Source organism: Ranitomeya imitator, chromosome 9, assembly GCF_032444005.1.
Source record: "Ranitomeya imitator isolate aRanImi1 chromosome 9, aRanImi1.pri, whole genome shotgun sequence".
In the NCBI taxonomy this organism is placed as follows: Eukaryota; Metazoa; Chordata; class Amphibia; order Anura; family Dendrobatidae; genus Ranitomeya; species Ranitomeya imitator.
The window spans coordinates 39,321,094-39,349,001 of NC_091290.1; the positions used below are offsets into that span (position 1 = coordinate 39,321,094).

Below are 27,908 nucleotides of genomic sequence, written 5' to 3' on the forward strand. Positions count from 1 at the left end.
CTGTACATGGAATTTGACCATTGATCGCATGACTAATGACTAGGAATATTATTTTCATTGACTTCTCAATACTGTGTGTCTGGAAGAAGTGGAGGACAAATGTCTCAGGATCTGGTGAGTTATTTTACATTGTAGCATTTTTTCCCCATAAAAGATTCAAATTTATTTTTTTACAATGCAAGAATACATTGCTAGAAATTAGTTTTACATTTTTCCTTTATTGCTTTTATTTAAACAAAATGACAATGCACCATTATTCAAGTCAAAAATATGGTTTGCAGTGCACGTAAAAGTATGCCAATCTAAAAAAATAGCTATAGTGGGTGCCAGAAACCAAAACTATTTGTGGTTGATTTATATGGTTTTGAACCTATCGGAGATTGGAGCTGACTTTTCTTGGGCTGTTGGGTCAGTAGTAGTGACCACCTTGGGGTTCATGCATGGAGACCTTCAGTGTTTAGTATTCATCTTCCTGTGCAAACTGAAACTTCGGGTCCTGCTGCCACCAAATCTGCTGCATGTCTTCTGCAGTTGCCGGAGGGTTTTTGACCTCCAGATTCCTGAGGAGGCAGGTGGCAGCCGGTGACGGATGTTTCTTTTTGCCACATTCAGGTAGTATAACCAGTATTCCTATAACTTTAAACTTATGACTAGGTTTCCAAATTTATCTCTACGAATACTCAATGCTCTTACAGTATATCTTTTTGTAGCAATGATCTCTTCTCTTCTCTTTTTGGACTACACTGTTGACAACCAAGAATATTAGTGAACTGGAGGCCATTGCCCATGAGTAATGAGCTAAGATTCCTCAGGAACTCTGCCTGAAGCTGGTGTTCCGCTATGCATCACATTTGCAGCAGGTCGTAACAGCCAGAGATGCTCTACTAAGTGCCTAAATCCATTAGATAGATGAGGTGTTACATACTTTTGACTATGTATAGCAGTGGTCCCCAACTCCAGGCCTCGAGGGCCGCCAACAGTGCAGGTTTTAAGGATTTCCTTAGTATTGCACAGGGGTTGGAATCATCACCTGTGCAGATGATCACATTACCACCGATGCAATACTAAAGAAATCCTGAAAACATGCACTGTTGGCGGCCCTCGAGGCCTGGAGTTGGGGACCCCTGATGTATAGCATGTGTTGTAGTCTTGGGCCAATGCCAGCATCCTGCAAACCCAGGTAGGTGACTCAGGACTTACCAATCCTGGTGTGCCTACACAGTAGGTATGAATTGAGCTCAGGAACTGAGCCAACTGCACGCAGTGTAGTCACCATCTGTGTCATACAGATGGCACTTGAGTCTAAATACTACAATTGGAGTGAGATCTGATTGCAACAGTTTAACTCTTTAGACGCCACTTTCAATCGTGATAGTGGCATTTAAAAGGTTGGAAATGGGAGGAAAAATTTTTTTTTTTCAGACACCCACAGCCCCCCCGACAACACAATTGTAGGATGCCTATAACATTGTTTTGGCAATCATGGGCCTACTGAAGGCCCCTGTGTATACTGTGTACAACTATGAAGCCTTCCTGTGGCTGGGCTCCAAAGGGGATCAGCAAGATTATAATACACTGCAATATTACAGTATTGCACTGCATCATAAAAACCATCGCAGGTTCAATGCCACTAGTGAAAAAATAAAAATATAAACATATAAAAGTTGAAATCCCCCTATTTTCCCATAATGAAATCAAGATTAAAAAATTAACATATTTGGTATCACCGCATGTGTAGCTGTCCAAAATAATAAAATAATGTATCCCATATGGCGATTGCTGAAATAATAATAATAATAATAATAATAATAATAATACACGAAATAGCAGAATTGCTATTTTTTGATCACTTTAGAAAATCACATGGACCCCAAAATGGCAATGAAAATAAGCCCTTGTACAATGGGCTAAGAAAAAAAACAAAAAGGTATAGCTCTTGGAGGACGAAGAGGAAAAATTGAAAGTGAAGAGGAGCCCAGTGGGGTCTGTATAATCCTGGAGCCGCTCATGGTTGCAGTTACAGTCCATAATCCTTTTTATTCTACACATTAGATTCCCTCTGAGAGAGAATGTAAGCATTTTTCTGTTACTTTCACACATGATGACTTTTTAATATAAATAGTTATATCGCAATGACTGACATGAGACAAATAGAATATAGAGTCAACGCTGCGCTTTTTCTCTAACAGATCAATTCTCTCAATGCTGGAGACTAGAGTTGAGCGACCTTGACCTTTTTAGAGTCGAGCCGGGTTTTGCGAAACCCGACTATGTCCAAAGTCGGGTCGAGTGAAATCGGCCGATTATGACGTAAAGTCGGGATCGACCGAAACACGAAACCCAATGCAAGTCAATGGGGCAGCATAGTCGGCAGTGAGTGGGGGCCAGGAAAACACCTAGAGTGGCCATTTTAATGTCAAAACCATCCATTCTTCTTAATGAAGCTTGTCAAGCGTAATTTACCTTATAATAATTGGAAGGCATTTGAAATTGGGGGTCATTTGGCTAAAGTTGTGGGGGGTAGGGCTGGTTCAAGTAATTAGTGGGCCCAGGAAATCTGGACCACGTCACGGCAGTGGAGCAGGGAGAGGTAAGTATTTCAACTTTGCAAGTGCTGTGAACCTGAGCAAGCAGGGGGGGCCCACTCGTTGGCATTGGCACTGGCACAGGGCCCCTCAAAGTACAGCGGTGTGTTTGCACGGCGGGGGCGCCTCCCACCGGCAGCAACACTTTTGCGTACTATGAGAGGCCCTGTGCCAGTGACGTCGCCAACTAGTATTCCTCCCCCCACCTGATGAAGGAACCTGCACTTTCATCTGCACCTTCCTCTTTGTCCCCGTGTAAGGTGGTATGGTATGCGGGAAGAGCAACCTGACTTTCAGCAGGGTCACAATGTTGTTGTGTAGCGTGCACGGGGAATGTTGCGTTATGGGTCAATGTACCAGCAGACTCATCTATCACTGGCTGGGCAATGGGCACGATGAAGTGGAAACACAGATATAGGCCCAAAGAAGAAAGTGGGCTAAATGCAGTTCAAAATTGGTAACACAGGAATAACCAGGGGGCATTGCAGTGGAGGACAACTGGAATGAGAGGCTGACACAGAGAGTAGGGCCAAATCAGTAAGTAGTCGAAATGCAGTTCAAAATTGGCAACCGTAGTAAACAGGCGGCACAGCTTTGTTCAGTGGAGGAGAACAGCAAGGAGTGGCAGACACCGATAGTAGGCCCCAAACCAACTAGTACGCCAAATGCAGTTGTTCCATTTAACCACAATTTAATGAGAGCCTGAAGATAGAAGCTCAGGAAAGGCAACCTGGGGAACACCTTGGAGTGTAACACACCATCTCTCTCCACCCCATACCCATTTTGTATGGCCTAATGCAGTGTACTTTTCTACAACTACTAAACGAGAGTCGGAAGACCGAAGCAATGGCAAGGAAACCTGGGGAACACCTTAGAGTGTAACACACCCTCTCTCTACACCCCATACCCAATTTGAAGGCCTAATGCAGTGTAGTTTCCAAGAACTACTAAACGAGAGCCGGAAGATCGAAGCTCAGGAAAGGCAACCTGGGGAACACCTTGGAGTGTAACACACCCTCTCGCTACACCCCATACCCAATTTGAAGGCCTAATGCAGCGTAGTTTCCAACAACTACTAAACGAGAGCCGGAAGATCGAAGCTCAGGAAAGGCAACCTGGGGAACACCTTGGAGTGTAACACACCCTCTCTCTACACCCCATACCCAATTTGAAGGCCTAATGCAGTGTAGTTTCCAAGAACTACTAAACGAGAGCCGGAAGATCGAAGCTCAGGAAAGGCAACCTGGGGAACACCTTGGAGTGTAACACACCCTCTCGCTACACCCCATACCCAATTTGAAGGCCTAATGCAGCGTAGTTTCCAACAACTACTAAACGAGAGCCGGAAGATCGAAGCTCAGGAAAGGCAACCTGGGGAACACCTTGGAGTGGAACACACCATCTCTCTACACCCCATACCCAATTTGAAGGCCTAATGCAGAGTAGTTTCCAAGAACTACTAAACGAGAGCCGGAAGATCGAAGCTCAGGAAAGGCAACCTGGGGAACACCTTGGAGTGTAACACAACGTCTCTCTACACGACGGAAGGGCTGATTCTTAGGAAGGAAGGCTGTTGGAAATAAGCATTGCGCGTCCGAGGGTGATTATATTCTTATTAGGTATATACTCACCCTCGGACGCGCCCTGCTTCTTTATTTGGAATGAATGTTTATTTGCAATGTGGTGTTGACTTTCTCTATTATTTTGGTAATTAATGATTTTATTATTTTCATTATTTTGCATCTTCTCGGCAATAATATAAAGAAGACGCGACAGGACAACACTCGGTGGATGCCATATGTGTGTTTTCAATTTAAAAAAACTTTCAGTTAACTACTTGCAGGAGAAAGTAATTGTAGCTGGTGGCCATTTTTAGTACTGTACCAGATTAGAGTTGTGTGTTTGTTTTTAATGTTAAAATGTCTGCATTTGATATCTCACCAGTATTTTCTTTTTTATAAGCAAAATACTTATTTTTATATTTTCTGATGTTGGTTCCAGGGGTACACGGCCAGCAGTGCCCTGGTCAGTGTAGTAGTAGTTGAAAGAATGGACCGCAGACAGGCATCGAAGGCCTAAAATAATAACACATGGCTGTAGGCAATTTTAAATTGGTTCCAGGGGTACACGGACAGCAGTGGTGTGGTCAGTGGAGGCCTAGTGGAAGGAGTGACCGCAGACAGGCATCGAAGGCCTAAAATAATAACACATGGCTGTAGGCAATTTTAAATTGGTTCCAGGGGTACACGGACAGCAGTGGTGTGGTCAGTGGAGGCCTAGTGGAAGGAGTGACCGCAGACAGGCATCGAAGGCCTAAAATAATAACACATGGCTGTAGGCAATTTTAAATTGGTTCCAGGGGTACACGGGCAGCAGTGACCTGGTCAGTGTAGTAGTAGTTGAAAGAATGGACCGCAGACAGGCATCGAAGGCCTAAAATAAAAAAATTGGGCTGGCTGTAGGCAATTTTAAATTGGTTCCAGGGGTACACGGGCAGCAGTGACCTGGTCAGTGTAGTAGTAGTTGAAAGAATGGACCGCAGACAGGCATCGAAGGCCTAAAATAAAAAAATTGGGCTGGCTGTAGGCAATTTTAAATTGGTTCCAGGGGTACACGGGCAGCAGTGGTGTGGTCAGTGGAGGCCTAGTGGAAGGAGTGACCGCAGACAGGCATCGAAGGCCTAACATAACAAACTTGGGCTGGCTGTAGGCACTTTTAAATTGGTTCCAGGGGTACACGGGCAGCAGTGGTCTGGTCAGTGGAAGTCTAGTGGAAGGAGTGACCGCAGACAGGCATCGAAGGCCTAAAATAATAACACATGGCTGTAGGCAATTTTAAATTGGTTCCAGGGGTACACGGACAGCAGTGGTGTGGTCAGTGGAGGCCTAGTGGAAGGAGTGACCGCAGACAGGCATCGAAGGCCTAAAATAATAACACATGGCTGTAGGCAATTTTAAATTGGTTCCAGGGGTACACGGACAGCAGTGGTGTGGTCAGTGGAGGCCTAGTGGAAGGAGTGACCGCAGACAGGCATCGAAGGCCTAAAATAATAACACATGGCTGTAGGCAATTTTAAATTGGTTCCAGGGGTACACGGGCAGCAGTGACCTGGTCAGTGTAGTAGTAGTTGAAAGAATGGACCGCAGACAGGCATCGAAGGCCTAAAATAAAAAAATTGGGCTGGCTGTAGGCAATTTTAAATTGGTTCCAGGGGTACACGGGCAGCAGTGACCTGGTCAGTGTAGTAGTAGTTGAAAGAATGGACCGCAGACAGGCATCGAAGGCCTAAAATAAAAAAATTGGGCTGGCTGTAGGCAATTTTAAATTGGTTCCAGGGGTACACGGGCAGCAGTGGTGTGGTCAGTGGAGGCCTAGTGGAAGGAGTGACCGCAGACAGGCATCGAAGGCCTAACATAACAAACTTGGGCTGGCTGTAGGCACTTTTAAATTGGTTCCAGGGGTACACGGGCAGCAGTGGTCTGGTCAGTGGAAGTCTAGTGGAAGGAGTGACCGCAGACAGGCATCGAAGGCCTAAAATAATAACACATGGCTGTAGGCAATTTTAAATTGGTTCCAGGGGTACACGGACAGCAGTGGTGTGGTCAGTGGAGGCCTAGTGGAAGGAGTGACCGCAGACAGGCATCGAAGGCCTAAAATAATAACACATGGCTGTAGGCAATTTTAAATTGGTTCCAGGGGTACACGGGCAGCAGTGACCTGGTCAGTGTAGTAGTAGTTGAAAGAATGGACCGCAGACAGGCATCGAAGGCCTAAAATAAAAAAATTGGGCTGGCTGTAGGCAATTTTAAATTGGTTCCAGGGGTACACGGGCAGCAGTGACCTGGTCAGTGTAGTAGTAGTTGAAAGAATGGACCGCAGACAGGCATCGAAGGCCTAAAATAAAAAAATTGGGCTGGCTGTAGGCAATTTTAAATTGGTTCCAGGGGTACACGGGCAGCAGTGGTGTGGTCAGTGGAGGCCTAGTGGAAGGAGTGACCGCAGACAGGCATCGAAGGCCTAAAATAATAACACATGGCTGTAGGCAATTTTAAATTGGTTCCAGGGGTACACGGGCAGCAGTGACCTGGTCAGTGTAGTAGTAGTTGAAAGAATGGACCGCAGACAGGCATCGAAGGCCTAAAATAAAAAAATTGGGCTGGCTGTAGGCAATTTTAAATTGGTTCCAGGGGTACACGGGCAGCAGTGACCTGGTCAGTGTAGTAGTAGTTGAAAGAATGGACCGCAGACAGGCATCGAAGGCCTAACATAACAAACTTGGGCTGGCTGTAGGCACTTTTAAATTGGTTCCAGGGGTACACGGGCAGCAGTGGTCTGGTCAGTGGAAGTCTAGTGGAAGGAGTGACCGCAGACAGGCATCGAAGGCCTAAAATAATAACACATGGCTGTAGGCAATTTTAAATTGGTTCCAGGGGTACACGGACAGCAGTGGTGTGGTCAGTGGAGGCCTAGTGGAAGGAGTGACCGCAGACAGGCATCGAAGGCCTAAAATAATAACACATGGCTGTAGGCAATTTTAAATTGGTTCCAGGGGTACACGGGCAGCAGTGACCTGGTCAGTGTAGTAGTAGTTGAAAGAATGGACCGCAGACAGGCATCGAAGGCCTAAAATAAAAAAATTGGGCTGGCTGTAGGCAATTTTAAATTGGTTCCAGGGGTACACGGGCAGCAGTGGTGTGGTCAGTGGAGGCCTAGTGGAAGGAGTGACCGCAGACAGGCATCGAAGGCCTAACATAACAAACTTGGGCTGGCTGTAGGCACTTTTAAATTGGTTCCAGGGGTACACGGGCAGCAGTGGTCTGGTCAGTGGAAGTCTAGTGGAAGGAGTGACCGCAGACAGGCTTCGAAGGCCTAACATAACAAAATTGGGCTGGCTGTAGGCACTTTAAATTGGTTCCAGGGGTACATGGGCAGCAGTGTATGGTCAGTGAAAGTCTAGTGGAAGGAGTGACGGCAGACAGTCTTCGAAGGCCTAACATAACAAAATTGGGCTGACTGTAGGCACTTTTAAATTGGTTCCAGGGTAACACGGCCAGCAGTGGCCTGGTCAGTGTAGTAGTTGTAGAAAGAAGGGACCGCAGACAGGCTTCGAAGGCCTAACATAACAAAAATGTCAAAACAATGGTATTGTCAGTGCCAGGCATTGAAGGATGTCAGCGGCTAGACTACACATTGGTGAAGCTGTGAGAGATAATTTTGCTAGTGGTACAGCACTGTTTGAGCTGGGGGGGGGAACTGTCTTGTGGCCGGCGGTACAGGCACAGGGCCCCTCATATTACAACGGTGTGTCTGACGTTGGGTGCGCACCACCACCGCCAGAGACACTTTATTGTACTATGAGGGACCCAGTGGCAGTGCCGTCGACCAAAAGCGGCCACACCCACCTCTTCAGACAAACAGCACTCTCAAGGGTCCAAGCGCAAAGTGGCGATAGCACGGCCCCGTGTGGGGAGTTTGGCCATTTCGTGAGGTGGAAACATGTCGTATGCTGGACAATCAGGTGAAGAAAATTACGAGATTGGAAAAGTCATTCAGAATAGTCCACAGGCAAGACCTTTTCATAGGAAAGCTAGGTGTCAGCCGGGCAGGGTGGGGCAAAAGATTTTGAAATCCAGTTGTGGTTCATTTTAATGAAGGTTAGATCATCTACATTTTGGGTAGCCAGACGAGTCCTTTTTTCTGTTAGTATTGAACCTGCAGCACTGAATACTCTTTCTGATAGGACACTAGCTGCCGGGCAAGCAAGCTCCTGCAATGCATATTCTGCCAATTCTGGCCAGGTGTCTAATTTGGATGCCCAGTAATCAAATGGGAATGACGGTTGAGGGAGAACGTCGATAAGGGATGAAAAATAGTTTGTAACCATACTGGACAAATGTTGTCTCCTGTCACTTTGAATTGATGCTGCAGTACCTGTCCTGTCTGCGGTCATAGAAAAATCACTCCACAACCTGGTCAGAAAACCCCTCTGTCCAACGCCACTTCTGATTTCTGCCCCTCTAACACCTCTGGTCTGCTGGCCCCTGGAGCTCGTGTGAGAACGATCACGGGCGCTGTGTGCAGGGAATGCCAGAAGCAAACGGTCAACAAGAGTTGATTGTTTTGTTGCTAATATTAGTTCCAAGTTCTCATGTGGCATAATATTTTGCAATTTGCCTTTATAGCGAGGATCAAGGAGGCAGGCCAACCAGTAATCGTCATCGTTCATCATTTTTGTAATGCGTGTGTCCCTTTTGAGGATACGCAAGGCATAATCCGCCATGTGGGCCAAAGTTCCCGTTGTCAAATCTGCGGTTGTGCTTGGTTGAGGGGCAGTTGCAGGCAAATCTACGTCACTTGTGTCCCTCAAAAAACCAGAACCCGGCCTTGCCACGCCACCAATTTCCCGTGCCCCCGGGAAAGCTTCCTCATTAAAAATATACTCATCCCCATCATCCTCCTCATCCTCCACCTCCTCTTCGCCCGGTACCTCGTCATGTACACTGCCCTGACCAGACAATCGCTGACTGTCATCAAGGCTTTCCTCTTCCTCTGGTGCAGACGCCTGATCCTTTATGTGCGTCAAACTTTGCATCAGCAGACGCATTAGGGGGATGCTCATGCTTATTATGGCGTTGTCTGCACTAACCAGCCGTGTGCATTCCTCAAAACACTGAAGGACTTGACACATGTCTTGAATCTTCGACCACTGCACACCTGACAACTCCATGTCTGCCATCCTACTGCCTGCCCGTGTATGTGTATCCTCCCACAAAAACATAACAGCCCGCCTCTGTTCGCACAGTCTCTGAAGCATGTGCAGTGTTGAGTTCCACCTTGTTGCAACGTCTATGATTAGGCGATGCTGGGGAAGGTTCAAAGAACGCTGATAGGTCTGCATACGGCTGGAGTGTACAGGCGAACGGCGGATATGTGCGCAAAGTCCACGCACTTTGAGGAGCAGGTCGGATAACCCCGGATAACTTTTCAGGAAGCACTGCACCACCAGGTTTAAGGTGTGAGCCAGGCAAGGAATGTGTTTCAGTTGGGAAAGGGAGATGGCAGCCATGAAATTCCTTCCGTTATCACTCACTACCTTGCCTGCCTCAAGATCTACAGTGCCCAGCCACGACTGCGTTTCTTGCTGCAAGAACTCGGACAGAACTTCCGCGGTGTGTCTATTGTCGCCCAAACACTTCATAGCCAATACAGCCTGCTGACGTATGCCAGTAGCTGCCCCATAATGGGAGACCTGGTGTGCAACAGTGGCAGGTGCGGATGGAGTGTTTGTGCGACTGCGGTCTGTGGACGAGCTCTTGCTTCTGCAGGAGGACGAGGAGGAGGAGGAGGAGGGGGTGCGAACGGCTACAGACAACTGTTTACTAGACCGTGGGCTAGGCAGAACTGTCCCAAACTTGCTGTCCCCTGTGGACCCTGAATCCACCACATTTACCCAGTGTGCCGTGATGGACACGTAACGTCCCTGGCCATGCCTACTGGTCCATGCATCTGTTGTCAGGTGCACCTTTGTGCTCACAGATTGCCTGAGTGCATGGACGATGCGCTCTTTAACATGCTGGTGGAGGGCTGGGATGGCTTTTCTGGAAAAAAAGTGTCGACTGGGTAGCTCGTAGCGTGGTACAGCGTAGTCCATCAGGTCTTTGAAAGCTTCGCTTTCAACTAACCGGTAGGGCATCATCTCTAACGAGATTAGTCTAGCTATGTGGGCGTTCAAACCCTGTGTACGCGGATGCGAGGCTAAGTATTTCCTTTTTCTAACCATAGTCTCATGTAGGGTGAGCTGGACTGGAGAGCTGGAGATCGTGGAACTAGCGGGGGTGCCGGTGGACATGGCAGACTGAGAGACGGTGGGAGATGGTATTGTTGCCGCCGGTGCCCTAGATGCAGTGTTTCCTACTACGAAACTGGTGATTCCCTGACCCTGACTGCTTTGGCCTGGCAAAGATACCTGCACAGATACAGCAGGTGGTGCGCTAAATGGTGGTCCTACACTGCCGGAAGGGATGTTGCGTTGATGACTAGCTTCATTGGCCGAGGGTGCAACAACCTTAAGGGACGTTTGGTAGTTAGTCCAAGCTTTCAAATGCATGGTGGTTAAATGTCTATGCATGCAACTAGTATTGAGACTTTTCAGATTCTGACCTCTGCTTAAGGAAGTAGAACATTTTTGACAGATGACTTTGCGCTGATCAATTGGATGTTGTTTAAAAAAATGCCAGACTGCACTCTTTCTAGCATCGGATACCTTTTCAGGCATTGCAGACTGAGCTTTAACCGGATGGCCACGCTGTCCTCCACCAGGTTTTGGCTTTGCCACGCGTTTTGGGCAAGATACGGGCCCGGCAGATGGAACCTGTGGCGATGTTGATGCCTGCTGCGGCCCCTCCTCCTCCTCTGCTTCAGAACTGCTGCCGCCTGCACCCTGTTCCCCCAATGGCTGCCAATCGGGGTCAAGAACTGGGTCATCTAATAACTCTTCTTGTACCTCCTGCGCAACTTCGTCTGTGTCACCGTGTCGTTCGGTGGTATAGCGTTCGTGATGGGGCAACATAGTCTCATCAGGGTCTGATTCTTGATCAGCACCCTGCGAGGGCAATGTTGTGGTCTGAGTCAAAGGACCAGCATAGTAGTCTGGCTGTGGCTGTGCGTCAGTGCACTCCATGTCAGATTCAATTTGTAATGGGCATGGACTGTTAACTGCTTCACTTTCTAAGCCAGGGACGGTATGTGTAAAGAGCTCCATGGAGTAACCCGTTGTGTCGCCTGCTGCATTCTTCTCTGTTGTTGTTTTTGCTGAAGAGGACAAGGAAGTGACTTGTCCCTGACCGTGAACATCCACTAACGACGCGCTGCTTTTACTTTTACCAGTTTCACGAGATGAGGCAAAAGAGCTAGAGGCTGAGTCAGCAAGATAAGCCAAAACTTGCTCTTGCTGCTCCGGCTTTAAAAGCGGTTTTCCTAATCCCAGAAAAGGGAGCGTTCGAGGCCTTGTGTAGCCGGACGACGAACCTGGCTCCACAGCTCCAGACTTAGGTGCAATATTTTTTCCCCCACGACCACCTGATGCTCCACCACTACCACTACCCTCATTACCAGCTGACAATGAACGCCCCCGGCCACGACCTCTTCCACTAGACTTCCTCATTGTTTTAAAAACGTAACCAAACTAACGTTATTTGTTGCAGTCACACAACTTACACGGTGAGCTATAACTTCTGTATGATTTAGCTACCCCTTTACAGGTTGGTGAGACCACAGCGAAAATCAGGCCCAATGTTACACACTCTTTTTTTGGTGGCTGCAAATTAGAGAGATGCCCCACACGCAGGACTGTCACTGAAGCACAAATGTTAATATTAATGTCACACTATTATTTTTTTTTTATTTTTATTTTTTTCAGGAACACTTTAGAAACCCCCCAAAAAAAAAAAAATAGATTTTTGCAGGGAGAATTTAGAAAACAAATGTAACAAACTATATGCTTTCTATGGGCCACTGAGTGAGAGATGACGCACACAGGAATCAGGAGTGGCACACAAGCCCAGAGGCCAATATTTTTCTACCAATGATTGATGGAGTTATTTTCTCTGGTAGATTTTGGAACCCAAATCAAGGAAAAAAAATGTAGGCTTTCTATGGACCACAATTGGAGAGAGAGAGAGAGAGAGATGGCACACCCAGGAGTCAAGACTGGCACACAAGCAGAAAGGCCAATATTAATCTCCCACTGTTTTTTTTGGTTGTTTTTTTTTTTTTTTTTTTCAGGGAGACTTTAGAAAAAAAAATAATAAAAAAAATATGATTTTATCAGGAAGAATTTAGAAACCAAATAAAATAAAATGATTTTTTCAGGGAGAATTTAGAAAACAAATAAAACCAAAAATAGGCGTTCTATGGCCCACTGACTGAGAGATGACGCACCCAGGAGTCAAGACTGGCACACAAGCAGAAAGGCCAATATTAATCTCCCACTGTTTTTTTTGGTTGTTTTTTTTTTTTTTTTTTCAGGGAGACTTTAGAAAAAAAAATAATAAAAAAAATATGATTTTATCAGGAAGAATTTAGAAACCAAATAAAATAAAATGATTTTTTCAGGGAGAATTTATAAAACAAATAAAACCAAAAATAGGCGTTCTATGGCCCACTGACTGAGAGATGACGCACCCAGGAGTCAAGACTGGCACACAAGCAGAAAGGCCAATATTAATCTCCCACTGTTTTTTTTGGTTGTTTTTTTTTTTTTTTTTTTCAGGGAGACTTTAGAAAAAAAAATAATAAAAAAAATATGATTTTATCAGGAAGAATTTAGAAACCAAATAAAATAAAATGATTTTTTCAGGGAGAATTTAGAAAACAAATAAAACCAAAAATAGGCGTTCTATGGCCCACTGACTGAGAGATGACGCACCCAGGAGTCAAGACTGGCACACAAGCAGAAAGGCCAATATTAATCTCCCACTGTTTTTTTTGGTTGTTTTTTTTTTTTTTTTTTCAGGGAGACTTTAGAAAAAAAAATAATAAAAAAAATATGATTTTATCAGGAAGAATTTAGAAACCAAATAAAATAAAATGATTTTTTCAGGGAGAATTTAGAAAACAAATAAAACCAAAAATAGGCGTTCTATGGCCCACTGACTGAGAGATGACGCACCCAGGAGTCAAGACTGGCACACAAGCAGAAAGGCCAATATTAATCTCCCACTGTTTTTTTTGGTTGTTTTTTTTTTTTTTTTTTCAGGGAGACTTTAGAAAAAAAAATAATAAAAAAAATATGATTTTATCAGGAAGAATTTAGAAACCAAATAAAATAAAATGATTTTTTCAGGGAGAATTTAGAAAACAAATAAAACCAAAAATAGGCGTTCTATGGCCCACTGACTGAGAGATGACGCACCCAGGAGTCAAGACTGGCACACAAGCAGAAAGGCCAATATTAATCTCCCACTGTTTTTTTTTTTTTTTTTCAGGGAGACTTTAGAAAAAAAAATAATAAAAAAAATATGATTTTATCAGGAAGAATTTAGAAACCAAATAAAATAAAATAATTTTTTCAGGGAGAATTTAGAAAACAAATAAAACCAAAAATAGGCGTTCTATGGCCCACTGACTGAGAGATGACGCACACAGGAGTCAGGAGTGGCACACAAACCCAGAGGCCAATATTTTTCTACCAATGATTGATGTAGTTATTTTCTCTGGTAGATTTTAGAACCCAAATCAAGGAAAAAAAATATAGGCTTTCTATGGACCACAATTGGAGAGAGAGAGAGAGAGAGAGAGAGAGAGAGAGAGAGAGAGATGGCACACCCAGGAGTCAAGACTGGCACACAAGCAGAAAGGCCAATATTAATCTCCCACTGTTTTTTTGGTTGTTTTTTTTTTTTTTTTTTTTCAGGGAGACTTTAGAAATAAAAATAATAAAAAAAATATGATTTTATCAGGAAGAATTTAGAAACCAAATAAAATAAAATGATTTTTTCAGGGAGAATTTAGAAAACAAATAAAACCAAAAATATGCGTTCTATGGCCCACTGACTGAGAGAGAGAGAGAGATGGAACGCTTAGTACTGGCACACAAGCCCAAAGGGCAATATTAATCTCCCTTTTTTTTTCCAGGGAGAATTTCTGAAACCCAAAAAAAAAATAAAATAGGCTTTCTATGGCCCACTATTTGTGAGAGAGATGGGACGCTCAGGACTGGCACAGATGGCACGCTCAGGACTGGCACAGAAGCCCAGAGGCCAATATTAATCTCCCTTTTTTTCTGGGAGAATTTATAAAACCAAAAAAATATTTAAATAGGCTTTCTATGGCCCACTATTTGTGAGAGAGATGGCACGCTCAGGACTGGCACAGATGGCACGCTCACAACTGGCACAGAAGCCCAGAGGCCAATATTAATCTCCCTTTTTTTCTGGGAGAATTTATAAAACCAAAAAAATATTTAAATAGGCTTTCTATGGCCCACTATTTGTGAGAGAGATGGCACGCTCAGGACTGGCACAGATGGCACGCTCACAACTGGCACACAAGCCCAGAGGCCAATATTAATCTCCCTTTTTTCAGGGAAAATTTATAAAACCAAAAAAAAAATTAAATAGGCTTTCTATGGCCCACTATTTGTGAGAGAGATGGCACGCTCAGGACTGGCACAGATGGCACGCTCACAACTGGCACACAAGCCCAGAGGCCAATATTAATCTCCCTTTTTTCAGGGAAAATTTATAAAACCAAAAAAAAAATTAAATAGGCTTTCTATGGCCCACTATTTGTGAGAGAGATGGGACGCTCAGGACTGGCACAGATGGCACGCTCAGGACTGGCACAGAAGCCCAGAGGCCAATATTAATCTCCCTTTTTTTCAGGGAGAATTTATAAAACCCAAAAAAAAATAAAATAGGCTTTCTATGGCCCACTATTTGTGAGAGAGATGGCACACTCAGGACTGGCACACAAGCCCAAAGGCCAATATTAATCTCCCACTGTATTTTTATCAGGGAGAATTTATACACCCCACAAAAAAAAATACAGAAAAATGAAAAGGCTTTCTATGGCCCACTATGTGAGAGAGATGGCACACACAGGGATGGCACTCTAGCAGAAATGCCAAATTGCCAATCTTAATCTCCCACCAAAAAAAAAAAAAAAAAAAAAACAGGGAATGTCCTACAATTACTATCTCCCTGCCTGCAGTAATCTCAGCCAGGTATGGCAGGCAGCTACTATCTCCCTGCCTGCAGTAATCTCAGCCAGGTATGGCAGGCAGCAATAAGGAGTGGACTGATGCACAAATGAAATAAAAAGTGTGGACAAACAAAAAAGATAGCTGTGCAGAAAGGAAGGAACAAGAGGATTTGTGCTTTGAAAAAAGCAGTTGGTTTGCACAGCGGCGTACACACAGCAATGCAGCTATCAGGGAGCCTTCTAGGGCAGCCCAATGAGCTACAGCGCTGAGGGGAAAAAAAAAAAAAAAAAAAATTCCACTGTCCCTGCACACCGAGGGTGGTGTTGGACAGTGCAAATCGCTGCAGCACAAGCGGTTTTGTGGTTAATGGACCCTGCCTAACGCTATCCCTGCTTCTGACAAAGCGGCAGCAACCTCTCCCTAAGCTCAGATCAGCAGCAGTAAGATGGCGGTCGGCGGGAACGCCTCTTTATAGCCCCTGTGACGTCGCAGACAGCAAGCCAATCACTGCAATGCCCTTCTCTAAGATGGTGGGGACCAGGACCTATGTCATCACGCTGCCCACACTCTGCGTTTACCTTCATTGGCTGAGAAATGGCGCTTTTCGCGTCATTGAAACGCGACTTTGGCGCGAAAGTCGCGTACCGCATGGCCGACCCCGCACAGGGGTCGGATCGGGTTTCATGAAACCCCGACTTAGCCAAAAGTCGGCGACTTTTGAAAATGTTCGACCCGTTTCGCTCAACCCTACTGGAGACATTATTGAGATTCTCCTACCTGGTCATCATCACTGGGCAATATACGTAGGAGATGGGAATATTGTGCATATAACAGGTAATATCTGATTTTTGGGACAACGATGTCCTTAGGGTAATACCTAAACACCAAACCCAATGTAAAAGGACTTAATGGAGCCAGATTAGTAGAAAGATGGCAGTGGAGACTTCCAAAAAAAATTGTAGCGTTAATGGCACTGATCAAATTTATTATGTGATATACATGTCTGTGAGTTAATTAGCCCAGGGCTGAGTGTTGCTATTCATGTTTCACGATGTTTGAAGTCATCCTACGGCTGTGTACACACAGTTTTTCGAGGAGTTTGGGAGCAAAAACTCTCCAAGTCCTCCTACAACTCAAAAACATTGAATTTTTGCTCATTTTCTCCTCCAAAAACACTAAAAAAAACTCTCCGTGTGCAAAAAGCCTAAGGGTATGTTCACATAGTGCTTTTTTTTGCATTGGGGCTCCTCCCTCCACCCCCCCCCCCCTTGAAAAATGCAGAGTTTTGTGTACATCCCACGTTTCTGGTGTCTCTTTCATGCATTCACAAGCTGCGATTTGAACAAAAAAAGTACTTTGTCTCAAAACATGCAAACCACCCCCCTGGCAACATGTGAACAAGATTTTAGAAATCTTATTTATTTTGCTGCTACTCTACGGTTCTGTCATTTTTTCCCCACATGTAAAAATGCATGGAAAAATGCTGTGTGTGAACAAGCACTAATCATTTTCATAACTATCCAGAAAAAGTGCCGTGGCTAAGATTGATGTAGAGTACACCAAATAAGAGGTAGTATAAAACCAAAGCATCCAGCATAGCGGGTTGCACCAACTTTTTTTATTCACCTGTTGCTGTTTTGTTTCACTTTTTTCCCCCCAGCACAAATATGTACACCTATACAATATTGATAGATCTCCCCCCACTGATGGAAAAAACAAAAGTTTCTTGTGGGATAACTCCATCTGAAACAAAGAAAAAATAATTGTGAAACTTACTTTAAGAGTGTAGTCACACGGGGATGATCGGCAAAATGCGCGGACTGGCTGGCAGCTCGTCTGACCCGAGCGTGACAGCTGCATATAAATTAATGCTGTCATTAGGGGATCGCACCAAATAAAATATAATAATAAAGTGCGATCGCAACCCGGGGTCCACCGTGCAGAGATGTAAAACTACTGCTAGAGTAATGGCGGAACACACGGCAAACATACACCTGACACGACTGCGTTAACTCCACACAGTGTGAACAGAACGCACAGCCCACAGCTCTGTTAGCTTCACAGAGAGAAGAAACTAAGGGTTGAACTCGCTCCGTAATCGACCTGTGCCAATCGCACACGTGGCCGAAACAGACGCAGAGTCAAAGGACAATACCACGCTGACGCTAGTTAACTAAACAAAACCCTGTAGAACTCACAGGGGAGCCAAAAGGCTCTGTGGTTGGACTTGCTCTGTAACTCATATATGAAAAATAGTCCCGAAGGCATATTAATTCTGTAATGTTACCATGCATATAGTAGCATATATATGCTAAATAGCATATTGACAAAAAGCAAAAAACGACTCAAGACATGTCTAATAATAAAGGAGGAAAATGAGTCAAAACTGCTAGTATTTTACAAAAGTGAACAAACTTTATTCAATATCAAAATAGATAAAAACAGAACTGTTAATGTGCATACATACAGTTCTTAAAGCAATCAATGTATAATGTAACAACATGACAATAAGAGGTGTAGGACAGAACTCCAATTAAATAGGTACCGGTACAGCATGCCTGTGCAGATGGGTTCTCATAGTATAATATACTGAACAAAGTATCCTCAGTAACTGTGGTGCAATATGTGCAGCATAGATGTATGCAGTTACATTAGTAAAAGAGGCTGAATCATATACTGCATAGAGGGAAGGGAGGGGTTTGAGAGCAAAACAGATCTCAGTGAACTCTGTCGCTCCTAATCTTACCCACTCCCAACAGCCCAAAGCATATTGAAGACAGTAATAGCCATTCTGACAAAAACTACTAACATCCACAAAGTAAACCACAGTAGCAGGAAGATTACAAACAATAGCTACCCATAATGTGACAGGCTGGCGTGACCGGATACGCACGCACGCACACACCTCTGAGAGCTTTTTATACACTAAGCTCATGTCCAGTTGAACAGGACCTTGCCTGTGGACCAATCTGGAGCTGCCACATCACCAGAGCAGCTGACGTCCGACCACCAATAAGAAGACGCCACATCACGGACATGCTCAGTATGGTGAATTCTGGACAGGCTCCAGAGCGTCAGAATTAGTGATGGGAAATCTAGTTCATTTTGGTGATTAGTTCATCATGAACTAGTTCACTGAAAAGATTAGTTCAAAAGATTAGTTCATTTAGTTCAGTCATTCTCTGGATTCTGCTGAGAAGAGATGGATCAGTTCTAGTTCGTTACACAGACGCTGTGGCTCCTAGGATGAGTTATAGTTTTGTTAAAATGATCAGAAATAGTTAATACATCTGATCATTACATAACAAACTCTTGTTAAAGGGGTACTCAGTCTGGAGAAAAAAAAATCAAAAGTTAATTATTCAAGTTAGTAATTTCTTTTTTTTTTTCTTTGTGAAATATTTATTATTATTAATATTATTTAAATGGCGTGACAGATTACCCACAGAACCGCAAGCTACACTTATCACATTTGAGCAGCAGGAACATGTTGCTTTCTTCTGATCTCCACTAAGTGTGAAATGATTCCATTCCTGGCTTCTCTTTCTCTTCAGTGCATTATCTTCACACATTACGGTCGGTCACTTGCAGTCTCTGGTATTGAGCACTGAGCAGTCAGTATTCATTTCACACCACTGCAGTAGGTGGCAAAAGGAAGAGATGTGGTGAAACTACACAGAACTACAGATTTACCAAGCTGCCGCACAGTAAATGGATCTTTTGCTGCCCATAATAGCAACCAATCACAGCTCAGATTTCACTTGCCAGAGCACTGCACTACTGCAGTATCAGAAAGCTGACCTGTGATTGGATGCTATGGGGCAAAGAAAATCTTCCTATTAGACAGCCTGATAATTCTCCACCCTATCCTGGGAGGAGCTGATAGGAAATGCATCATGTCATGTGACCTGTGAACTAAATGAACTATATGAACTGCTGAACTAGATGTTCTGTTGAGGCTGATCCTCTCCAGGAGGCTGACCCTCTACAGGAGGCTGATCCTCTACAGGAGGCTGACCCTCTACAGGAGGCTGATCCTCTACAGGAGGCTGACCCTCTACAGGAGGCTGATCCTCTACAGGAGGCTGACCCTCTACAGGAGGCTGATCCTCTACAGGAGGCTGACCCTCTACAGGAGGCTGACCCTCTACAGGAGGCTGACCCTCTACAGGAGGCTGATCCTCTACAGGAGGCTGATCCTCTACAGGAGGCTGACCCTCTACAGGAGGCTGACCCTCTACAGGAGGCTGATCCTCTACAGGAGGCTGATCCTCTACAGGAGGCTGACCCTCTACAGGAGGCTGACCCTCTACAGGAGGCTGATCCTCTACAGGAGGCTGATCCTCTATAGGAATACAGAAAGAAAATGGAGTTCTATACGGAGAACATTTTAAAACAGCAATATTTATTAAAGAGTCATTTAAAAATTATAACAGTAACAAAAATACAAAAGAAGGGAAGACCCTAGAAAATACACATCCAAGTCATAAGTACCTAGAAAACGTATATAACATCATGGTATATCATGGTATATATAACCATCAATGATAGCACACAATACTACAGTATATTCGCTGGCTCTCATATGGACAAGTGTCCTTCATGCATACCGTTAGCAGAGAGACCAGTATATATATGGCATATCAGAAATCAGATTTCTTACCCATGATGAAGTAAATGGCGCTTAATGACTCCGGAGAGCCCCCTGAGGGCTCCCTGTATATTTTTATGTGTATTTTTGTTGATCCTCTACAGGAGGCTGATCTTATCACAAAGACTGGTGAGGGGCATGAACCACCACAGAAACACTCTCTCTCATACGCACATGAGCTGTGTCTGTCTACTGTACAATTTCAGTTTTTATTATTACTATTATATTTGTATTTACTATTTGATGTGTGGTATAGTGTTTTTTTCTACCTTCTTTTCCAGCATCAGGAGCTATAAAGAGCAAGTGTGAGAGCAGGGATCTTCAGTGTGAGGAGCTGTGTGAGGGTTCACTCTCTGTCTCCTCCCACTTGCTGTTTAGTTCATAATGAACTAATCTCTGTCAGGATGGTGAACTAGATGAACGAGTTCACTCTGAAGATTAGTTCATTTTGAACTACTCACTCACAAACTACCCATCACTAGTCAGAATTCAGCTGCCATAGAGTTGGCTGAAGAGCCAGCAGCAACCAAGCATGTACTATAAGCCTCAGCAAGACGCTGGGAGCGATGTCTGTGCTGAGCTGCAATGTGAGCGGCCGGAGCTGAATGGGGGACTTGGGATCAATCCTGTGCAATGGGAGGATCCTGACGCCTAACATCATGTTTGGGTGAGGAGAGCCGCCAGCCAGAGCATTGAAATGAGATCATTATCCGTGCTATATGGCTGTCTGACTGCGCCCTAAGGGTGGATTTGGGGCACTTAAGCTGCCATAGTTTTCAACAGTATGAGTCCTGTTTATACAGAATTATGTACTTCCAAGGACAATGAACGTTTATGCTGCAGAAAAAATAATTTCACCCAATGAAGGACTGCTTTGCTCGTTCATGTGATCGTCAGCCTGTTTACACTGCAAGTTAATTTTGTGTTTTTAACAACGTTCATTCACAACTATCTTGCAGTATAAATGCCCTTTAACACTTTTTCTGGAGTTAACGCGAAGATCATTGAAGTGATGTAAGCAGGTCATTTTGTAGCAGGGTTGAAATTCAGTGGAAAAGCTTTTTAGTTGTGATTAATATTCACGGCAAGGAATGACTTTGCTACAAATCTATTGTTATCAGGTGTAATCAGATGAATTGCAAAAAAAATGCAAATATCCAATATAAAAATTGAGGCATTAAACTTTGTCAGTCTCAACTTTTGTCCACGACTGTACAGCAACAAAGAATTTAGTTGACACTAGCAGCTATTCTTCCCATCGAGCTGTACTGACAGCAAATGTTTAACCACGTGATTTCCTCTCGGTGTATGGTGATCATAGACAGTCAAGGTGACATTTCTTTCAATTTCAGAAGTAATGATTTCACATTTATGTAAAAGGCTGTTTGGTGTCAATTTAGACATCAAATATTATAAAGGGGATGAAATAAGTATTAAACAGGCCACCAATTTTCTATGTAATTATAGAATTGACTTAGAAAATTGGTGACGTGTTCAATACTTATTTCACCCACTATAAAAATATATTTTTTTGTTTGTACTTTGCCTTTCATCTACACAATAAAAAAATAATATATATACACACACAGACACACACTTGTGTGAAAAAGTGTTTGCCCCCTTCCTGATTTCCTATTGTTTTGCATGTTTGTCCCACTTAAATGTTTCAGATCACAAAACAAATTTAGATAATAGACAAAGATAACCCAAGTAATCACAAAATGCAATTTTTAAACGAAAGTCCTCATTATTAAGAAAAAAAGAAATCCAAATCTGTGCATAAAAAAAAACAAACAAACACAAAAAAACACTCTGAAATAGAATTATTGGAGTACATTTTTGCAAGAGCGCGGTGTGGATGGTCTTCTATAGTTGGTTATTAGTGACGCCTAAACTTTATTATTTGGTCTCACACCTATTACAATTGATACAACCCTGTAATTTGCCATTTATTTCTATAGGAAATGTGTAACTTTTGTTCCAGTGACTTATTTCTGCTAAATATTTTGATCCGCAAATATATGACGATAAGGCACCTTTTACTATAAAATGGCTTAAATCCTCAGGTACAATTGTGGGTGCTGGCGATGACTCTGTCCATGGAAATTCTGTTGTGGTCGAAAAAAGTACCCTGGACGCTGAAGCAAAATGTGGTGAAATCAAAGTGAACAATCTTTATAATGGAGATGTGATGCCCATACCCAAAGATGAAGTGGTTCGTTCAGCACTGCAAATTGTGGGTGAAAGTAAACCGTATGGTACCTGCTGCCGAAATTTTGTCCTTGAACTGAAATATGGGAGTGCAAACCTGGACATTGTAAGTATACAGGAAGTATTGCCAAATTAAACATTCAGAAAATTATTCCACCTACTAATTTTTTTGGGGAATAAGAAGGGGTTCAATTATTGAAAATTTCAAACTCGCTCTAGCTCAGTGAGATTGGATGTAGAGCGTCTGTGAACAGCAATATTCAAGTCTTGCCACAGTGGGATTTACAGAGGCTTGTGAAAGTATTCACCTTTCTTGGTATTTTTCTTGTTTTGCTACCTCGCAACCTGGAATTTCACTGCTTTTTTTGAGGGTTTGCATGAGTTCATGTAATGAACATGCCTACAACTATGAACATTTGGTTTTCTTTCATTGTGAAGCAAACAACAAATAGGATAAAATAACTGAAAATTTCAGTGTGCATAACTATTCACCCCCGTAAAGTTAGTACTTTGTAGAGCCTCCTTTTGTGGCAATTACAGCTGCAAGTCGCTTTGGAATAGTCTCTATGAGCTTTCCACATCTTACCACTGGGATTTTTGCCCATTCCTCATGGCAAAACTGCTCCAGCTCCTTCAAGTTAGATGGTTTCCTCTGGTGAACAGCAATCTTTAAGTCTGGCCACAGATTCTCAATTGGACTAAGGTCTAGGCTTTTACTAGGCCACTCCAAAACATTAACATGTTTCCCTTTAAGCCATTCAAGTGTTGCTTTAGCAGTATGCTTTCGGTGATTGTTTTGTTGGAAGGTGAATCTTCGTCCTAGTCTCAAATCAGAGTGAAACAGGTTTTGCTCAAGAACATCACTGTATTTCGCATTAACCATCTTCCTCTTGCTGTCGAAAAACATCCTCACAACATGATGCTGCCACCACAATGTTTCACTGTGGGGATGGTGTTCTTGGTGTGGTGTTGTGTGTTGGTTTGGTGCCAGACATAATGTTTACCTTCGTGGCCAAAAAGTTAAATTTTGGTCTTATCTGACCACATCACCTTCCTCCATACATTTGGGCAATCTCCCAAATGTCTTTTGGCAAACTCAAAATGAGCCTTACAAATTTTGTGTGTAAGTAAAGGCTTTCTTTTCTGTATATTCTTCCATAAAGGCCACCTCTATAGAGTGTACTGCTTATTGTGGTCATAGAGACAGATACTCCAGTTTCAGTTTGGGAACTCTGTTATGATCCGGTGACCTTGGAGCAGCATGAAAACTTTCACGGGAGTAGGTGGCCACTATACTGACCGCAAATCCTGATCTTAACACCGCAACTAGAAGTAGCCGTGGGGTGTACCTAACAAATCCTAGACACCTCGTCACAGCCGAGGACTAAATACCCCTAAAGATGGAAATAGAAATACTATCTTGCCTCAGAGCAGAACCCCAAAGGATAGGCAGCCCCCCACAAATATTGGCGGTGAGTAGGAGAGGAAAAACATACACAGGCAGAAAAACAGGATTTAGCACAAGAGGCCACGCTAGCTAAAATAGGAAAGGATAGGACAGAGTTCTGTGTGGTCAGTATAAAAACCCTTCAAAAATATCCACAGCAGATTATACAAAAAATTCCTCCATCTAACTAAAGACGTAGGAACGTATATCTGCAACTCCAGAGAATCCTACAAACAGAGCAGGAATACAATCAAAAAACTAGCACACAGCTTGTGTGCCATAGAAAAAGAAACAGACACTTATCTTTGCTGAAATGGCAGCCAAGCAGGAGAAGCCAGACAGAGATCCATCACATTCCAAAAAACATTGACAACGGGCAAGGACTAAAGAGTCCTGCAAACCTAAATACCCCAGTCAGAACTGCAATTAGCAGATACACCTGTCCAAGACTGCAGCCCAGGGATAACTGCATTACCATCTACAACCACCAGAGGGAGCCCAAAAGCAGAATTCACAACAGAACTCTGCAGCTCCTTCAGGGTTACATGTGGTCTCTGTGCTGTCTCTCGGATCAATTTCCTTCTTGCCCAGGTGGAGAGTTTTGGTAGGTGGCCCTCTCTCTTGGTAGGTTTGTTGTTGTACCATATTCTTTCTGGAACGCCCGCCAGGGCCGTGTGGTACTCGGTACCGGGCCTTGTACTTAAAGGGATGTGTCACGGCGGCAGTGACCTGGTCCGTTGCACGGGGCGCCCATGTTAAAGGGAAGGTCTTTAAAGGGATGTGTGAAATAATAAAAGTTAATGACGCCACCTGTGGTATTCGGTCAGGGGTGACCAACGCTGCTTAAAGGGGTTCACTGGGGTGATGTTACTGCAGCAAGGATGGTATTGCTTCCCACAGGTGAAGCAGGGTCCCCAGGGCTTCCGATGTAGTAGGGACAGGTGTTGGGTGGTGTAGAAAGAAACGGAGGACACAGGGTTGCAGTCTCTTTACCTCTTTACTAGGTTCAAGGCAGTCAGAGTCCAGGGTACCAGATCATAGATGCTGGTGTGGTCCAGCCGGCTTGGAAGCGAATTGGGAATCCCTCTAACCAGGTGGGGTTGGAAGCCTTTTAGCACTGTGGTGTTGTAGTCCCTTGCTGCCTTAAGTCTCACACAAGGTCCTCACGTTCTTTCTGTCCCCTTTTAGGTAGGACACAAACCCATACGACAGGTAACTTGAGCCTTTTTACAGGATCTCTATCACGACCCGGGCTTTATCTGTTACTGAGTCCTCGGGTGTTAATGGTGGACAGGTAACTTGAAATCTAGCTGCCCGCGAGTTTCTGCCATGGGGCATGAAGTTACCCCCACAACCTTGGTCTTCTGGCTACTGGTATATGCGCTCAGCATGGAGGAAGTTCACTTGCAACTTTTCTCTCCAGCTCTTCACTTCGCCTTTGCTCCTTCCTCCTTTCAGGCTATTTGCAAATCACTCTTCTCTCTTTTTCCTTCCCAGGAGCTGCAAAATCACTCATCTGCACGGCGCCAGCTTTCCTTTCTCACTCTTCGCTCTCCTCTCACCAACTGCCTCTCTCCAACTGGCTAGCAACTGCCTAGAAACTGACTCCTCCTCCTGACCAGAGAGAGCAGCTCCCCTCAAGTCGGATTTAGAGCTCCCCCTTCTGGCCTGGAGTCAGAACGGTGTTGTATGTGCTGAATACCTGTTAAAGGGATCCTTCCTCTCTTCCAAGCATAGTATCACTCTCCCCATAAGAAAAGCAATGCCAATGTAACAAACGGTTACCTGGGGTGTTACATTTCCATTTGATGAGAATGGATTTGATGGTACTCTGGGAATCATCGGAGATTGGGGTATTTTTATTTTTTTTATTTTTTTTTTTATAACCCAACCCTGACATATAATTTTCAACAACTTCGTCACTGACTTGTTTGGAGATCTCCTTGGTCTTCTTGGTATTGTTTGGTTAGTGGTGCCTGTCTTGTGCTTAATGGTGTTGTGGCCTGTCAGAAAAGGTTTGCATATACTAACTGACCATGGGACACTTAGATTGCACATATGTGGACTTCCTTTCATTAACGAGTGACTTATAGAAGCAGTTGCTTGCACCAGAATTTTTGGGGGCTGAATACATATGCACATGCCAATTTTTAGTTATTTGATCCCATAAATTTAATTTATGCCTATATTTTTCTCACTTCACCAACTAAGACTATGTAGTGCCGATGATCACACTCAAATCGGATTCCAAACATATTTAAACACAGGTTGTAATGTATCGTAATAGGTAAAAATGCAATGGGGGTGAATACTTTCAGAAGTCACTGTATATCTGGGCTATGAATGGGTCATTCACACACATGAATATGCTTTGATTTAAATTATTTCATTGCAGTTCCAGCAGTATGTTTAGAGTTGCTGTCTTGCTGGAAGGTGAATCTATGCTCCAGTCTCAAGTCTTTTCCAGCCTCTAACAGGTTTTCCTTCAGTATTGTTCCATCCATCATCACATCTTCACATCAACTGCGACCAGCTTACCTGTCTCTGCTGAAGAAAAGCCTCCACACAGCATGATGCTGTCGCTACCATGTTTGATGGTGGGGATGGTGTTTTCAGGTTGATGTGCAGTGTTAGTTTTCCGCTACACATACCGTTTTTCATTTAGGCTAAAAGGTTCTACTGTGTTTGGTCTCATCTGACCAAAGCACCTTCTTCCACATGACATATAAGGGACACAAGTAGAATGTGGAAGAAAGTGCTCTGGTCAGATGAAACCAAAGTAGAACTCTTTGGGTTAAATGCAAAACACTATGTGTAGTGGAAAACTATTACATTGCTCATCCCCCTGAAAACACCATCCCCACCATCAAACAATTTCTGGGAAGTTACAGTAGAAGTTTTCTAGCGCTGCTGTTCATTGCAAGTTTATTTCCCATAATTTTTTGGAAAATTCGGCGAAGTGGGCAAATTTCTAACAATTCTCTCATCTCTTGTGAACATTCAATTTAAAGTTCTCCCATGTGTAATTTTGTTGACCATTCATGCTTAGTCATCTTAAACAAGAATAGGAGTAAAAAATAAATTTAAAAAATCTGAAAATAAAACAGTTTCAAACCTAAAAGAGACTAATTTTATAGGTCAGATATTTACTTATCCCAACAAGAATTTGGTTATTTTTCTCCTCAACACCAATACAAGTGTATTTGGTCTCTATAGACTGGAAGTTGGGTGCATTGATCAGTATTTCATGACATAATCTATTGACTGTAGGTTATTAATTATTCAACTAAAGATGTTAATGATCATTTTTTTTTCTAATTTACAGATAATAAGGAACCTGATGCCAATTCCAGTAGAACTCACAGTTGCTGCAGCTAAAGGGGTCAAAATATTAGGTTCAACTATTAGCTCCAATTCTGATATTGTGGGTTCAATTGCAGCCAAAGGAGTTGATCTTGCAGGTCAGGGACTGACAGCAGTGTCAGATGTGGTAGGCACAGCTGCCGGAAAGGGTGTAGCAGCTCTTGGGAACATGCTTTCCATTGGTGCACAAACACTTGCTCCAGTAATTGCCGCTAAAGTGGATGCAATATCTGCTGGGTCAGGCAGCATGGTGTTGGCTGCAGCTGAATCTTTAGCGCCATTAGGAGAGTCTTTAGCTGCACAATCTGGGGATGCAGAAGAAGCCACAGCTCGTAATATTACACAGTTAGGATCCTCTGTTTCATCCAGTTCAACTGCTGTTGGGTCAGCAGTATCTACAGGGTTGTCTTGGTTGGGGTCAGCATCAGCTGCAGGAGCCTCCAGTCTTATGGGATATTTCAGGTCACCTGCCGAGTCGTCAAATCAAGCTGATAACAAATCAAGTAATCCTGAAGATTGTAATGAACAAAAACAATGAGATTTGATGTTCCATGTTGTATTCTGTAGCCTCAGATTATTAATTTCACTTGTTAGTGTATACCACTAACGGGAAACCTGAGCTGGACCTGCGCTAACAGTAGCTGAACAACTACAAGTACAAACAGTACAATTATGGGAATTACAAGCTATGCTTTTGAGGTCTTAATAAAATATGACAGCTTAAAGTTTCTCAAATTGAAACATTTTGTAATCTATTGCAGCAGGTAAAGTATCTCTTAAACCCAATCTGCTTTATTCTTATTAAAATATTAAATAGTATAATGATAGAGTCTGGTTGGGATTGTAGCAGGGTCCTTGCGAATTGCAAAGTTTTCAACACTGTAAATTGGTTTTAACCTTTTTGTACCAAATAAAACATATTAAATATAACGCAACATTCTAAAAAAA

At 43.5% G+C, this 27,908-nt stretch overlaps 1 protein-coding gene across 2 annotated transcripts; it reads left to right on the forward strand.

Moving 5' to 3' along the window:
• Positions 1-27,908, forward strand: LOC138648716 (uncharacterized). 2 transcript variants are annotated; one of them, XM_069738553.1, is made up of 5 exons: positions 13-114; positions 2,190-2,205; positions 16,039-16,122; positions 22,006-22,256; positions 26,923-27,908. In XM_069738553.1, exons 1-5 carry the CDS (start codon positions 100-102, stop codon positions 27,496-27,498), a joined length of 942 nt encoding a protein of 313 aa, XP_069594654.1. In that variant the 5' UTR covers positions 13-99; the 3' UTR covers positions 27,499-27,908. The 2 variants fall into 2 exon arrangements, with proteins under 2 accessions (XP_069594655.1, XP_069594654.1); XM_069738554.1 differs by lacking the exons at positions 2,190-2,205; positions 16,039-16,122 and having other exon boundaries at positions 1-114.

Excerpts from the sequence above, each read along its gene's own strand:
- LOC138648716 (XM_069738553.1), top strand. Across the intron at positions 16,123-22,005 it reads GAATATTGTGCATATAACAG|GTACAATTGTGGGTGCTGGC; the intron begins GTAATATCTGAT and ends TTAAATCCTCAG. Across the intron at positions 22,257-26,922 it reads GGAGTGCAAACCTGGACATT|ATAATAAGGAACCTGATGCC; the intron begins GTAAGTATACAG and ends TCTAATTTACAG.